Here is a 17,023-nt window from a genome sequence, read left to right on the forward strand (position 1 = left end):
ATTTCAGCAATCTCGCCATAAGATCTCCTACAGTGCAGTAGGAGGCCATCTGGCCCATTGAGTCTACACCAACTCTCCGAAAGTGCATCTTACCTTAAATTTATTAATGACTTAGAGGAGGGGGCTGAAGGGTGGATCAGTAAATTTGCTGATGACACCAAGATTGGTGGAGTAGTGGATGAGGTGGAGGGCTGTTGTAGGCTGCAAAGAGACATAGATAGGATGCAAAGCTGGGCTGAAAAATGGCAAATGGAGTTTAACCCTGATAAATGTGAGGTGATTCATTTTGGTAGGACTAATTTAAATGTGGATTACAGGGTCAAAGGTAGGGTTCTGAAGACTGTGGAGGAACTGAGAGATCTTGGGGTCCATATCCACAGATCTCTAAAGGTTGCCACTCGAGTGGATAGAGCTGTGAAGAAGGCCTATAGTGTGTTAACTTTTATTAACAGGGGGTTGGAGTTTAAGAGGCGTGGGGTTATGCTGCAACTGTACAGGACCTTGGTGAGACCACATTTGGAATATTGTGTTCAGTTCTGGTCGCCTCACTATAAGAAGGATGTGGAGGCGCTGGAAAGAGTGCAGAGGAGATTTACCAGGATGCTGCCTGGTTTGGAGGGTAGGTCTTATGAGGAGAGGTTGAGGGAGCTGGGGCTGTTCTCTCTGGAGCGGAGGAGGCTGAGGGGAGACTTAATAGAGGTTTATAGGATGATGAAGGGGATAGATAGAGTGAACGTTCAAAGACTATTTCCTCGGGTGGATGGAGCTATTACAAGGGGGCATAACTATAGGGTTCATGGTGGGAGATACAGGAAGGATATCAGAGGTAGGTTCTTTACGCAGAGAGTGGTTGGGGTGTGGAATGGACTGCCTGCAGTGATAGTGGAGTCAGACACTTTAGGAACATTTAAGCGGTTATTGGATAGGCACATGGAGCACACCAGGATGATAGGGAGTGGGATAGCTTGATCTTGGTTTCAGATAAAGTTCGGCACAACATCGTGGGCCGAAGGGCCTGTTCTGTGCTGTACTGTTCTATGTTCTATGTACCTCAGCCCAATTCCCAACCCTAACCCCGTAACCCTGCACATATACCATGGCCAACCCAGAACACCTAACCTCCACATCTTTGGATTGGGGAGGAAACCGGAGCACCCAGAGGAAACCCATGCAGAAGCAGGGAGTATGTGCAAACTCCGCACAGTCACCCAAGGCTGGAATCAAACCCAGGTCGCTGGTGCTGTGAGGGAGCAGTGCTCGCCACTGTGCCAAAAGGAGCCAATTAGACCATGAGATGGGAGCAGAATTAGACCATTCAGCCCATCAAGTCTGCTCTGCCATTCAACCATGGCTAAGTTTCTCAACCTCATTGTCCCACCTTTTCCCCATCAGCTTTGATCCCCTTGCCAATCAAGAAACTATCTGTCTCTGTCTTAAGTGCACTCAGTGATCTGGCCACAACAGCCTTCTGTGGCAATTGCTATTTCTACCTCCCCCTTGTCAGTAAAACTAGATGTAGTGCAACGTATTGTCCTCTTTTTTTTTTGGGAGGTATTTGGCAACAGTGGAATAGCCATGAGAATATGAATAACAAAAATTGGCCGGACCAAAATTAATTTGAGAAATTTATGTTGCAGTGAATGCGGATGAAGTGTTCAATTGAAATGGTTAGTTGATGGGTTAAATGTTAAGAGGTTTGCCTGAACTTCTGAGTTTGTTGTGCTTAATTCTATACAAAAGAAACAAGTAAAATGTTTAATAACTAATTATTTTGTGGCTGAAGATATGTCCCAGTTGCTGCTGTTTTGGAAGGCATTCTGTTTTGGTGATGGGTATCATGTTGAACATCTGTGATCTATTCAGTTAGGGCATGATGCAATGGCTGGAAGATTACGAGTTTAATCTACAGACAGCCGCAGGAAACATTTTCTTAGAAAAAAAGTATTTAATCTAAAGAGCTTTTTAATCGTATAGTAATTTTTGTAATTGCAGATTCTCCTCTGCATTGTGCATTTTAAGGGTTCCTTGTCCAGCTTGCATTTGAGGTATTAAAAGGAAACATTCCCCTTTGTATCTGCTGTGATTATTCCCTAAATAATCTGCTAGACTATTAATCCAGGAACTCCAGCTGAAGTTCTGGGCACTGGGGTTCAAATTCCACCATGGCAAATGGTGGTATTTGAATTTGATTTTTTAAAAATCTGGAATTAAGAATCTACTGATCACCATGAAACCCGTTGTCGGAAAGGAAGGAAATCTGCCATCCTTACCTAGTCAGGCCTACATGTGACCCAGAACCACAGCAATGTGCTTGATTCTCAACTGCCTGCAGGCAACTAGGGATGAGCAATAATTTTGGCCAGCCAGTGACGCCCATTTCCCATGAATGAATTTAAAAAATCACAAGTTAGCACTTAATATGAATTTAATTGCATTTGTGACCTAAAACAAATATTTTCTTTTCATATATAGGGAAACAGAAACATTGCCCATTTGGGCAGCACTGGAAGAGCCCTCCATTAATGTCCAGGAGCTGGAAAATTACTTCTCAAAATCAGCTGTCAAGGAGAGGAAAAAGCCAATTTTAGACACGTACAGCAAAACAAAAACTAAACAGGTAAATGATCTTGGCTTGTGGAGAAATCGTAGCAGAATCCTGTACAATGAAATAGCAAGTGTTGCCTTTAGACATGCACAGAAGGCCATACAGGAAGTTCTGTAGAATGGGCATTGTCACAATATTAAACCATCTTTCTCTTTCGCCTATTGGCTGGCTGGGTATGCATTTCATACATTTTCAGATTTCTTGCATTTAGTGCTGATTTGTACCTGGAATAATCCAACTGGTTTAAACCAAAGCAAAGTTGAATGCATATACAGGGAAGGATAATGTACCAACAATGTCCTGCGTCCATAGTTGAAGTGTTGAGTGAGGAAAAGCTGAGTAGTAATCATTGGTCATTTGATTTATTATTGTCACGTGTATTGGTTATATAGTGACAAGTATTGTTTTTTGTGCGATATACAGACAAAGCACACCATTCATAGAGTACATAGGGGAGAAGGAAAGAAGAGGGTGATAAGAGTTAGACTAGAGTTTTTAAAACATAGCATGAGAGTAAAAGATAAAGAAGTTGCGACGCTCCAGCGCCATCTTGAATCTTGAGGACATTTAACTACAGATTTCTATAATCCCTGAGGGATGGGGTATGTCCTTCACACTGGATAACTGGTCAAACTGCTTGTGGGGCATTGATGATATTAACAGTAACAACGCTTCCTTAGTAATGATGACTGTGAAGCACTTAGCATATCCAGAAAACATGAATCGGTGCTACATAAATGCAAGTTCTGTCCATTTTCCTTCTGTGGCTAATTGAAATTGCGGTGCCAGTAGCCTGGAAATATTTGAAGTTGAGCGAAACCCTACAGTTCTGCTTATCAATTTTATACTTTTCCGATAATTGTGTTAAAAGATGGTAGCATAAAGGTTTAAGAATGCTAAAGCATGCTGCAATATCTAAATTGTATTGTCATGATTTAATTTTAATCCAAGTTAGCACATCATTGATATGCCCTTGTCATTTATATGAATGATTTGGATGAGGATTTAGGCATGGTTAGTAAGTTTGCAGATGACACCAAGATTGGTGGCATAGTGGACAGTGAAGAAGGTTATCTAGGATTGCAACAGGCTCTTGATCAGTTGGGCCAGTGGGCTGATGAATGACAGATGGAGTTTAATTTAAATAAAATGTTAGGTGATGCATTTTGGTCAATCAAACCAGGGTAGGAGTAACTCCGTTAATGGTAGGATGGTTGGAGAGAGTGATAGAACAAAAAGATCTAGGGGTACAGAGTCATAGCTCCTTGAAAGTGGAGTCACAGGTGGACAGAGTGGTGAAGGAGGCATTCAGCATGCTTGGTTTCATTGGTCAGAACATTGAATACAGGAGTTGGGATGCCTTGTTGAAATTGTACAAGACATTGGTAAGGCCGCACTTGGAATACTGTGTACAGTTCTGGTCGTCCTATTATAGAAAGGATATTATTAAACTAGAAAGAGTGCAGGAAAGATTTACTAGGATGCTACTGGGACTAGATGGTTTGAGTTGTAAGGAGAAGCTGGATAGACTGGGATTTTTTTTCCCTGGCGCATAGGAGACTTGGTGGTGATCTTATAGAGCTCTATAAAATAGTGAGGGGCATAGATCAGTTAGTCAACATCTTTTCCCAAAGGTAGGGGAGCCTAAAACTAGAGGGCATAGGTTTAAAGTAGGAGGGGACTGATACAGAAGTGTCCAGAGGGCAGTTTTTTCACACAGAAGGTCGTGAGTGTCTGGAACAAGCTGCCAGAGGTGGTGGTAGAGGCGGGTACAATTTTGTCTTTTAAAAAGCACTTGGACAGTTACATGGGTAGGATGGGTAGAGAAGGACATGGACCAAATGCGGGCAATTGGCACTTAGTGGTTAAAAAATGGCATGGACAAGTTGGGCTGAAGGGCCTGTTTCCATGCTGTAAACCTCTGACTCTAAATAATCAGTTTGGTGCTCTGCTGCCTTGTTTTGTCCTGTTTTCGTATTTACACTAAAGGATATGTATCATTCTGACACTGGTGACCCCAATATTGTTCCTGTCAATCCAGATGCATGCTCCCTCTCTCTTATAAAATATCATTATTTATTTGCGCCCGTCATTCATTTCGAGCTATGGTCTGGATTTTGCAGTAATAATGTGGAAACTGTCCACCACCTTCATCATTACTCCCCCGACATCTGACAGCAACTTTTGCAGTCCACACATGCTCGGCTAAACATAGAAATCCAGAAATTGCTGTTGCTTATTCTTCGCTTTCCAATGGGTAATATTACTGAAGATCCCTATTACCCCTTCCCCCTACCCACCTACCTGTAATCAAGTAGAAATCACTGAACTGATGAAAATGTGTCTTTTCCCCTATTAGTTTCACTTTGGAAACCCTTACAAAGATTAAACTGGGTTCATAATGCCATACTGAGTAGTTAATTACTTACAAATGTCCTCATGGGGCCAGAAAAAGCATTTGTTATTTTTGTGGGATGTCATTTCTCCACCATAACAAATGCACATTTAAAAAATACATTTTAAAAGTTTGATTTTTAAGTTTCAACCAATGTTCGTTACAGTCACTTATTTTGCCCTGTTTTTAAAAAGTGAAAAGTTCTGTGACTTTTACTCACTGGTTTGCTGTCTAAGAATACCTCAATGTGGTTAATCTGTTTAATGTCATGACTGTCGCCGCGCTCTTAGAGATGCCATTGGGAAAAGAGGACCAATACCAATGGATATTTATGGGCAGTTTCATCTCCATTAAATGTATTGATGTAAATGGGCCAGTAGGAGTTTGAGATGTGGCCTTGGTTCATTGCTTCACCCCTCCTTGTCGCAGCTCCACCCTTGTCGCCCCCTCCTTGGCATTACTCATACTGTTTACTTTTATAAATAAGCAGTTTATTTATTATGTGGGGATGCTGGCGTTGGATTGGGGTTGGCACAGTAAGAAGCCTCACAAAACCAGATTAAAGTCCCAACAGGTTTATTTGCAATCACAAGCTCGTGATTGCAAATAAACCCGTTTAACTTTAACCTGGTGTTGTGAGACTTCTTACTGTATTTATTTATTTATTAGTCACAAGTAGGTTTACATTCACACTACAATGAAGTTACTGTGAAAAATCCCCTAGTCGCCACACTCCGGCGTCTTGTTCGGGTACATTTGAGCGAGAATTTAGCATGGCCGATGCACCTAACCAGCACATCTTTGGACTCTGGGAGGAACCGGAGTACCTGGAGGAAACCCACACAGACACGGGGAGAATGTGCAAACTCCACACAGACAGTGACCCAAGCCGGGAATCGAACCCGGGTCCCTGGCGCAGTGAGGAAGCAGTGCTAACCACTGTGCCACCGTGTAAACCATTTACTTAACTGTGCAGTTCAGCATGTTCCTAATGGTGACATTAGTGTATCTCACTTGTAGCTGGCAAATAGACCAGCATATATTCTAAGAATTTGCTTCATAGTTGTCTCTTGGTGGCATTATATGGTAAGCTATTATGGTTTCTTTGCTCCCCACTTTTTGGGAGGGTAGCTGAGCTAGGTGAAGTGCCAACGAGCTGCAGAAGAACAGATACAAGTTCAACTTCAAAATTCACCAAGAGCACCTGGAAGAAAAATGCACCAAATAGTGAATGGTGTTGTACTTAGTACCTTTTTAGGGGGAGATGTTGGCACAAAGGCAATGCTACTGATCCAAGTGAATGCCCTGGAGACACTGGTTCAAACCCCACTGTGGCAGCTGGTGGAATTTAAACTCTATTTTTTAAAAAAAATCTGGAATTGCAAACTAATCTCTGTAACGGTGACCCATAAAACTATCATTGATTGTGGGAAAAACCCATCCGGTTCACTAATATCCCTTCAGGAACAAAATCTGCCATACTGATCCAATCTGGTTAGGCAAATTATTTCCCCTCTAGTTAGCTCTATGAACTTTATCCAAGTGTGACCCCATTTTAATTCCTCAAACTTCATGTAACCCCAGCAACTAAAAGAGTGGGAGGAAGGCTTTTAAGCCCCTGAGTATGTAGGGGAGGGTTTACTGTTCAGGAAATCTTACTATAATAATTGCAGTATCCCACTGAGTTTAACCTTATAACTTGTGCAGTTATCTAGTTTTACTATTCATATGCCAAGTTAAGCATGTTCAGTCATTGTTGTACATGATGTCAAAATTGCCATTGATGACTGGTACAAATTTCCTGAAGACTTGGATAGAGGGATATGGGCCAAATGCGGGCAATTGGGACTAGCTTAGGGGTTTAAAAAAAAAAGGGCGGCATGGACAAGTTGGGCTGAAGGGCCTGTTTCCATGCTGTAAACCTCTATGACAGTTAATATATGAAGCAAAATGTACAACTGGTTTTGCAATTATGTTTAGCTAGTTCATTGGGCTACTGAAATGTGACTTTAGATATCGCACAACCTGTCTCGGGCAGCAAGGCAAAATCCCTCTTGTGTGTTGCCCTAAATCCGGTCTCATTTGTTGGATCCATCAAACTCCACATGTGTAACCATTCGGTGCACCTTTCTCCTCATAACTCGCAATACAAAGATCCTATTTGCATCATCTTTATACTGTATAGTATGGACACTCTACTCATTATCGTGTAATTAATTTAGTTTTGCTTGATTTTCACTTCCACTGGGAGGTCAATTTAATGAATCCAGATGTCCCTTGGGATCAGCTAATAGTGTTGGACATGAAAGGGATGTCATTGTTATACTTTCCTTGTTCTCTTGTGACTGCTCTATAATTGGAAGTGTTGTGGGAGTTTCCCAAGTATTGCACTATACCGTACCTCATTCCTCAAATGACCAGGCGACACTTTGAGTTCAAGTGCAAAATCTTTATTCAAGCTATAGCCTGCTTCCCACCATGTGGTTTGCCATTTCCCTGAATTGAGGATTGCAGTGGCAATCATACCTTCAGGCTCAGTTGCAAGTGATTCAGGTACACAATCAAAAACTAAAATTTACTATTATCTATAACCTATTGCAATCAATTTTCCTACTTCTGACACTTGACATACGTGATTTCAGTTAACCAGTTATAGCATCAGTACACTTGCCTAATTATAATATCCAAGTACTAATGAGGCACGTCTACATAATATACTATCCAATTGTTAATACAGCATGTATTCGAAGTCCTTGATGATCTTTAGCTGTTATCTGGAGCAGTGGCTTGAGACTCCCTTGTGGTTACCAAAGTTACCATCTTTGTCCATGTACAGTCACAGCTGCTTCACAGAAATTCTTCCAGCGTGTATTTGATTTTAACCCATTCAGGAAGTTTGAGAAAATGGAGCCGAGTGCAAGAATGACGTGAAGAAAATTGGCAAGAACTCATGATGGATTGAAGGGGTGAAATTCTGGGTGAGAGAAGTAATGCAGATAAACTGGTTGGAAGAAATTACTAATTGGTTTAATGGGGGATTTTAAAAAAAAGCAATTAATGGAAAAGAAGAAAATGAAGGTGGAAGCTATTTTTCAGGTATATATCTTTCATGACCAGTGCTGTTCACACACTGATGCAAATTTGAATAAATTGGAATAATGGGGAGCAACTGACAGGGTGGTTGAGATGGCCAAAAAAATAATGAAATGCCTGATTTCGGGAAATTGTAAGGCCAATAAAGGGTGAAGTTCCAAAAATACTACAAGATTAGACAGGATGTGGCAAAGGATGGTCTGAAACTAGTTTAAAGAAGGGAGTTCAGAAATTGGCAGTGATTTCATAAATTAAGCACCAGAATTTCAGAGGGGTTCATCTGTTTAGTATGTTCGGAATATCTATGTTGGGAAGAGTGTTTTCTAGAATGCTCACAAATGAGAAGGTTCACGGGTAGCACAGTGGTTAGCATTGCTGCCTCTTAGTGCCAGGGATCCGGGTTCGATTCCCGGCTTGGGTCACTGTGCAGAGTCTGCACATTCTCCCCATGTCTGTGTGGGTTTTCTCTGGGTGCTCCGGTATCCCCCCTCAGTCCGAAAGACGTGCTGGTTACGTGCATTGGCCGTGCTAAATTCTCTTTTGATGTACCCGAATGTGGCAGCTAGGGGATTTTCACAGTGACTTCATTACTGTGTTAATGTAAGCCGACTTGTGACACTAATAAATAAACTTATAAACATTTCAGGACTTTCATTCGAATTGTTACTGATTGGCGAGGTTGAAGGAAATTATATTATCAAAATGTGATGGTACATTTGTCTCTTGGAGTTGCTCTACCATGCAGGATACAATGGAGCAATTTAATTCAACCCATTTGTGAAGTGGCTGCTTGTGTGTGACAAACATTTTGAACTTGCAGGGGTATGACACGACATGCTTTAATTTTGGCAATGCTAATCAAGGATATTGCCCAGTGAGGTGATAGTCAGTATAACTCTGGGCCTTTCCCTGGATATTTTCATCACGTGTGCTTTGATCTCCATCCACCCCACCCTCCTGCTACTCCTAAGTATCCAGTACGTCTACCCTTGCAGTGCACTGCCATCCGATGACTAATGGAAGGCCAACAGACACTTTGTCACCTTGACTGGGTAATAGTTGCTGAAGAATTATTTTCCCCATCTGCAACTTTTCTGGAACTGAAAAATTGAAATGTTCAAGGAAAGTACATAATGCCTGATTTATCATACACGGGCTGCTTGTAACAGGGTTCTGGAAATTGATACTCTGGGACAATCTGAAGGACGACTAACCCTGACACTCTACTACATTTAAATAGTAGTGCTTCCACTTGGAAAAACATTTTTTTATTGCAATGTGTTGCTTTACAATTCTCAGTACATTTTGCAATTCATTCTAAATTTGTCAATGTAACTTTCCAACATTGTCTTAAAGTACTGGAAGGAAAATGGAATAGGATCTAAACTTTTAAGAAATGGCAATTTGTTTTACTGGGTCGAGAACCCATCTAAGATGACCACTTTTAACCTTGTCCTCGATTAATTGACTTGAGCAGGGTTCTGCTTGAAGTGAAGAGTTTGAAGAAATCTGTCACCCCCATCTGTTTGCCGGAGTACGATTTAACGCGAGTTGCCTGCTGGTCGGTGATGTCTCTAACAGTGGAGAAAACATTGGTGTTTGGAATACCTTTCTGTTCTCTTGAAACCGGTTTAACAAGAAGTGCTACCCATATATGGCCTTTGCTTGACTGGCCCCTGCCGCAACTGTTTACTGGATTGCTGTTGAGGAATGCAGAATCCACTTTCAGCAAAGTACTGTCACTAAACTGCACTCGTCCCTTTATTAGTACAACTCTGCATTCCACAGTGGCGATCTGGTAAGTATCTACTTGATCAGCCACAACAGAGAGCAGTTGATGCCTTTCACAATTCAGCATCATAAAGAGTGGAAATAAATGTGCATTCTTGTATTTTGCAATATTGTATTTAGACAGAGAAAGGTATTGAGCTTTTTGATCCACTGATAAACAACCCAAAGGTAAATGTTCTCTGGAGCATAGTGTTCAGAGACTGATCCTGTGCCAACATGTTCATGTTGCATTCCAGGTCACAATGCATAACAGTTATTGATGTGTATATATAGATTATGTAGAAAAGATGCCATAGATGCTCCAGAGATAAGGAGTAACTGATTTCCTTTGACCTATTTGGAATAAACTGCATTGGTTGGATATTTGGATTTCAATTGTTTTAACATGCTTTTATGAAAATTACCTAATTGAACCAAACTTTCAGAAAAAACTGTCTTGATGATTATGACTTGAGAAACAGCTGGTTTTAACCACAGTTGAAGCATTATCCTGTAAAGTTCATAGCAGCTTGTACTCATTGCACAAGTGAATGAGTCCATACCGCTTTAATTGACAGAACTGTGACATTTGGAACCCTGTCCAGTTTAAAAACCAAACTGGAAAAGGTTCTTCAGAAATAGATTGTACATATAAAGTTTATTTATTAGTCATAAGTAAGGCTTACATTAACACTGCAATGAAGATACTGTGAAATTCCCCAATTTGTGTGAATGATGTCCAATCCACATTTTATAATGGGATATTCCCAGTGTCAAAAGCATGGCAATGAGCCAGGAAGGTTCCATGAGTGCAGCTGGAAGTCACAAAATATCGGAGATAGTTGTCTTTGCAGATTCCATGACTACTGCTGCTTGTGCTACTCCTATAGTTACAGTGATCCCTCTGAACATAGAGTGGTCACTTCTATTAATCAGTCTCCATGTGGCAGAATCAAAGTGGTGAAGCATTAAGAGAAAGTGAAGTCAAAATAAACATGTGCCCAACAATGCAAATGTTCAACCGCAAATTTAAGACTCCTTGGAATAAAAATACATCCAGATTAAAATGGAAACAGTCAGTGAACATTGAGTCAACCAATCTCGTTGAAACTGTCTCCCCCTCACAAGGACCTTTTTTCACTTTCAAAGATCAAGTCTCTGAATTCCCTCAAAAGCCTCTCTGGCATGGGCTGTCTCAATGACAGCACACCTCCCAGTGTTTCAACCTTGGTGCCTGTGACTCCATTCCCCCGGATTTCTGTGTCTGCACTCCTGCCTCTACTTGTGAAGTTTTGGCTCTTTAATAGCCGGTTAGCTCCACTGGGTTGGACACTGTCCCTGGCTTTCGCTAAGTTCCAATTTTCTCAGCTACACCAAGCTATAAATGGCTCCTGGGATGACTTCTGAGCTTTAACCTTTTCCAGTACAAAGTCAGTGACCTTCTGTCATCTTCTCAGTTCCCCAGGACTTCCCCTGAGCCCTTACTGCACAGAGCTATCAAACTGCTCCTGGGAGTTCTTCTCCGTCTCGATCTCACAGAGCCAGCAATCAACAGCATTTTTTTCTGCATGGAGCCTGCTATCAGCAGCAGCTTTTTGGTGTCACCACATAGATACATTGAAACCCTGGAACTTTCTAGAGCTGCACCCATCTCCATGCTGACATGGCATTTCAGGGCTCACGTTTTTAATAAATTGTAACTCTAACTCAAAGCAAAACCTCCTGGGCTGCATTGTTTTGCCAACTGTGTAGATACCTTTTGGGCAGGATTTTCCATCCCTGCACCATTGACCGCCAGTGGGACCTACCCTGCCTCTGCTGATGTCTGCAATGTTTTATGTTGCTCACCTGTCCTGCCACTGGGGAACACAGCATGGGGGCTCACCTTTGGTGAGACTGAAAGATCCCGAACGCAGGAAAGGGTGGGAAATCCCACCCAGTCTCCAGTTCTCCAGCTAAGTAAACCCACCTGCTGTGTGATATATTTCTAGTTGTTAACCCCTTAAGTCAACATGGCCCCAACCTTTGTACTAATCTCCAAGTTGGCCTTTATCCCTTTTTCTGCAATTAAGCCTAAAATTTTTCTAGTTCTGGAAATTACCCCTCAAATATTATTGTGGATCATGAACTTGGTATTTATGGCCATATATGTATAGAGGGCATGCTAAGAAAAGTTGCCTCTAAATGCATCTGCTGATGCTGGACAAGCCAAGTGCGAGCCACCCATTAAAGCTTCAAATACCATTACCAATTGTGGCTCCCTGTCAAACAAATGAGGGATGGCATATTCTACACTCATTCTCAATGCAACAGTGAGTTGTAGATCTACCTTGTATTCAGCAGGAAATTCGAGTGGGAGGAGGGAGTTCTCGGCATAAACCTAATGAGAGACTGCATATTGAGAGCCATTGTAATATTCAAGCAAAATAAACAAAAAGGAATCTAATATCATTGTACCGTACAAATGAAGCTTGCTAATGTCAACTGCACATTCAGCAAGAGTTGACTTATATTTTTGAGCCAAATATGGAATGGGAAGATACAAAGGGGTGAATGTTGCATGCGCTGCATCTGGCTAAATTTGACAGAACAAATTTGAGATTGGTGTTTGAGTAATACATAAACTCATCAAACTTAGCTCCTTCTATCTTCGGACCAAGCTATTGTTGAGATTGCAGATGGAAAGCTTATGCTGCAGTTTCAAATTTCAGTCTTGACCCATCATGTTTAAACTCCTCCTTGATGTAATTTGTTATAGTTCGAAATAATGAACATAGCATAACACAATGCAACTCTGAAATGATGCCTGGCATAAATGATTTGGGCATAAACTATTTGACTTGGTTCAAAATTAACATGCCAAGCAAAGTCTTCTACTTTGCTTGGCATTGCCATTGTCTATAGTTCCACACTTTGCAGTATCCAAGGTTACAGGGAAAAAGTGGGAGAATGGGGTTGAGGAACTTATCAGCCATGATTAATGGCAGAGCAGTCTTGATGGGCCGAATGGCCTAATTCTGCTGCTATATCTTGTGGTCTAAGTAGAAGGCCAATGGGAGTGGATGACTGGGCACATCGCCACCCGAAAGTTCTCCTCCAAGTCACACCATCCTAAATTGGAACTAATATCACTAATCCTTAAGCTGGGTCAAAATCCTGGAATTTCCTTTTTTCTTCTTCATTCGTGGGTCATGGTCGTTGATGGCTAACCAGCATTTATTTCCCATCCCTAGTTACCCGAGGGCATTTTAAATGGCTCTGGAGTCCGATATAGGCCAGATCAGGTAAGGGTGGCAGATTTCCTTCCGTAAAGGACGTTAGTGAACCAGATGGGGTTTTCCGACAGTAGTTTCATGGTCATCAGTGGATTCTTAATTCCAGATTTTAAAATTTGAATTCAAATTTCACCATCTGCCATGGCGGGATTCAAACCCGTGTCCCCAGAACATTAGCTGAGTTTCTGGATTAATAATCTAGTGATAATACCACTACGCCATCACCTCCTAACAGTACTATGGGCATAGAATGCATGGACTTCATCAATTTTAAAAAGACAACAGGCCACCACCTTCTCGAAGATAGTTAGGGATGGGAATAAATGTTGGCCTAGCCAGCAACACACCTCATCCCATGAAAACCTTTTTTTAAAAAAGTGCTTATTTGCTCACTTCTGTAAGTGCTTCAGAATTCCTTGTAGCTGCCTGTGCATGGCCAAGGAGATTTACGTTTGTTGGCATTATTGGCTGGAGAAGTGTGTAACCACAGGGTTGGGAAGATGATGATGAAGTGGCTAAGTTTGACTTGTAGCTGTAAACATTGGGTTAGCGTATGGGTAGGGTGAGTTATAGCTGAAGATATACAGCAGTCCAAGACACAAATGGACCCAGCAAAAGAAGAATGTGACCACAGAATGTACCTCGAGTGGAGAGAGACCATATGATATATTTTGAAAATATGAAAAAGACAGGCTCATATTTTATGCCTTTTTATCCAATTATTTTGTGGAAACTCTGGAATCTTATAGGTCTGTGCTGAAGATGTTTAAATTATCCTTTGAACTTTTGGTTGATTCTTTTAACATTTCAATATGCTGAATGAAGGACTATGATAAAGTTGAAAACTGCTAGACTGTGTATATTGCACTGACATTGTGTAATTTACCTGTGATTTTAAAATCTCAACTTTTGGGGGGTCTTCTGACACTTGTATTTGCAATTTAAAATTTAATTCACTGATGTGTTTATCTTTGGGGTGGCACAGTGGTTAGCACTGCTGCACCTCAATGCCAGGGTCCCGGGTTCAATTCCGGCCTCGGGTCACACTGTGGAGTTTGCACGTTCTCCCCGTGTCTGTGTGGGTTTCCTCCAGGTGCTCCGGTTTCCTCCCACAGTCCAAAGATGTGCAGGTTCGGTTGTTTGGCATGGTACATCGAGCCTAGTGTCAGGGGATTAGCAGAGTAAATATTTGGGAATAGGGATTGTGGTTGGTACAGAGCTGATGGGCTGAATGGCCTCCTTCTGCACTGTACGGATTCTATGAAGATTAGGCATGTTGTTTGCCAGAATCGTGTTCCATTTTCTTACAGCAGGGAATGGATGAAAGTGGTACTGTATTAAATATATAAACTTGCAAGTATTGTTGATGTTGTGATGTTGTCAGTAGACTTTGCTGGGATTGGTCAACCAAAGCTGAAACATTTTATGCTCAAGTGTAATCTTTAATGAGTCATACTTCTATGATCAGGCTTGGTGTTGGTGGTAGGAAGATTGTGGTTAAATTATTTTGTTGTCACAAACTTATAATTGTTAAGCTCACCTTCCAAATCAATTCCTTAGCTACTCCATCCCACTTTGGCATAGCAGTCCAAGATTAAACCAGTTTTTTTGCAACTTGGTGTCATATTTGATCCTGAGATGAGCTTTCAACCGCATCCACTTGACGTATGTGCCCATCTTTGTGCGTCTTGGCTCATTTGATCTATCTTCATGCCTCCAGGCACAACTATTTCAATGCACTCCTGGCTGGTTTCCCAAGCTTTACCCTCTGTAGCCCTAGTCGCCCAAAAGTCTCTTGCCTTGGCTCCCAGCAAGTCGCATTCACCTCTCACTGCTCTAATCACTGACCTAAATTGGTTCCTGGTCAGGCAATGCCTTAATCTTCTCATCCTTGTTTTTTGAATAGTTCCATGGCCTTGTCCGTCCCCACCTCTAATCTCCTCAGGCCCCACAACTGTCCAAGATAATTAGGGCATCCCTGGTTTTTAACCACTCCACCATTGGTAGCCGTGCTTTTAGTTGCCAAGGCTCTAAGCTCTCCCTATGCATCACTCTTCCTCACCATCTCTTTCTAGGCACTCCTTAAAATTTGACCAAGCATCTGGCTTGATACTACCTTGTGTGTTCTGGTTCCCTAATTTGTTTTGTAACATTTCTATGAAGCACCTTAATACATGTGTTTAAGTTTTAAAGTTTATTTATTAGTGTCACGAGTAGGCTCATATCAACACTGCAATGAAGTTACTGCGAAAATCCCCTAGTCGCCACCCTTGGCACCTGTTTGGGTACACTGAGGGAGAAATTACCATAGCCAATCCACTCAACCAGTACGTCTTTCAGACTGTGGGAGGACACCCACACAGACACGGGGAACATGCAAACTCCGCACAGACAGTGACCCGAGCTGGGAATTGAACCCAGGTCTCTGGCACTGAGGCAGCGATACTATATTAAAGAAATTATTCGGGTGAAGCCTCTTTAACTAGAGAAAATGTAGAACTTTGTGCCACGGGGAGTTGAGGCAAAATGCGTGGGTGCATTAAAAGGGAATCTAGATAAGGATATAAGGGAGAAATGAAAAGAAGATTATGCAGATAGTGGGAGAAGGCTTGGTTTGAGCATAAACACTGGCATAGGCATTTGGGGCAAATGTCTTTATTCTGTGGTGTAATATCTGTCATTCTTTATGATAATCAAGCATCATTGCCATATAAATTCCCCAAAATGTGTTCCTTAGCTTTGCTGAAATTAGATTTTTGGTTCATTAAGTTTACTAAAGGGGCAGCATGTCGATGATCGGAGGAGTATGGATGCCTTTATGCATACCTCAGCTTTTCGTTTTGATTATATGTGGGGATTGCATCCTAGAATCGGGTTTCTTTAAATACATGTCAATTCAGCATGTCCAGACCATTTGTCAAAGAATGCTTAACATTTCCACAAGCAAGACTTTTTTGCTACTACAAAAGTTGTTTGAACATCACTTTGATGGCGTATTTGAACTTTTTTTCAAACATACTGAACCCTTTGGCTAAGGAGATGTGTTGAAAAGCAAAACTGTTCCAGGTGGTAGCAATGAAATAAAAGTATGCTGCAAACCATTGCTGTATAAACTGCGGGCTATAGGTAATCTGAAATGCTATTTGGATTTTTCTGGTTTTCTTTTGTGTATTTTTATAATCGCTCTAGCACAATAACATTACTTGCCTGTGTGGAAATTAATTCAATCCTGTTGATTTATTCTGATGATTTGTGCTGTTAGTTGTTTACAGTAATGTTACCACAGGGCAGTTGAGGGTGCACAGTGCTATTCCCTGCTTATCGAGACAGGCAAACAACTGGCTCCAAGACGTTTGGTGTTTTCAACCTATGTACGACATCAAGCTCTAGAGTAGATCAGTGCACCTTGTTTAATTTCAAAATTAAACAGCCATCTCAAAATATAGAAGCTCCTATACTCTCGAGTACATCTTCCAAATTTGGCTTTAAAAGGTCCTGACTCAGTTGTGCAAGTGAACTTAGTCAATGGCTGTGAATTGACTAACCAGTCACTTGCATCATGAGTGCTGCTTTTGTGAATGGGCTAGTCCTTTAAATATTAGACACTGGCTTTTTAGTGTGGACAGAAGCTTTCAACTCTGTTTCTGAGATGATAATGTGGAATAGTATGGTCGATTCATAATCGTATTGCTAAATGAACATTAGTCTGTATGAAATTCTTCAACATTTTGAGGATATTTGATAACAATAGCTGCAGTGACTGGGTATGCAAATTGTATTCTAATGGGGAAGACCTTTGGACAGTAATGCTTGAACTAGTTGAGTATCAAACTAGTCAGAGACATCCTATTTCTTATGTCTTTCGTTATTCTCTTAATATGTGAA

The 17,023-nt window shown here is 41.3% G+C and overlaps 1 protein-coding gene across 1 annotated transcript in view; it reads left to right on the forward strand.

Annotated features, from left to right (window-relative positions):
• fmn2b (formin 2b) overlaps positions 1-17,023 on the forward strand; it is a 415,410-nt gene that overhangs the window by 119,846 nt on the left and 278,541 nt on the right. Inside the window, exon 10 of the mRNA XM_078230648.1 lies at positions 2,473-2,617. Coding sequence (XP_078086774.1) covers positions 2,473-2,617 — 145 coding nt within the window. The remainder of the gene's footprint in view (positions 1-2,472; positions 2,618-17,023) is intronic.

Source organism: Mustelus asterias, chromosome 15, assembly GCF_964213995.1.
Source record: "Mustelus asterias chromosome 15, sMusAst1.hap1.1, whole genome shotgun sequence".
NCBI lineage: Eukaryota > Metazoa > Chordata > Chondrichthyes > Carcharhiniformes > Triakidae > Mustelus > Mustelus asterias.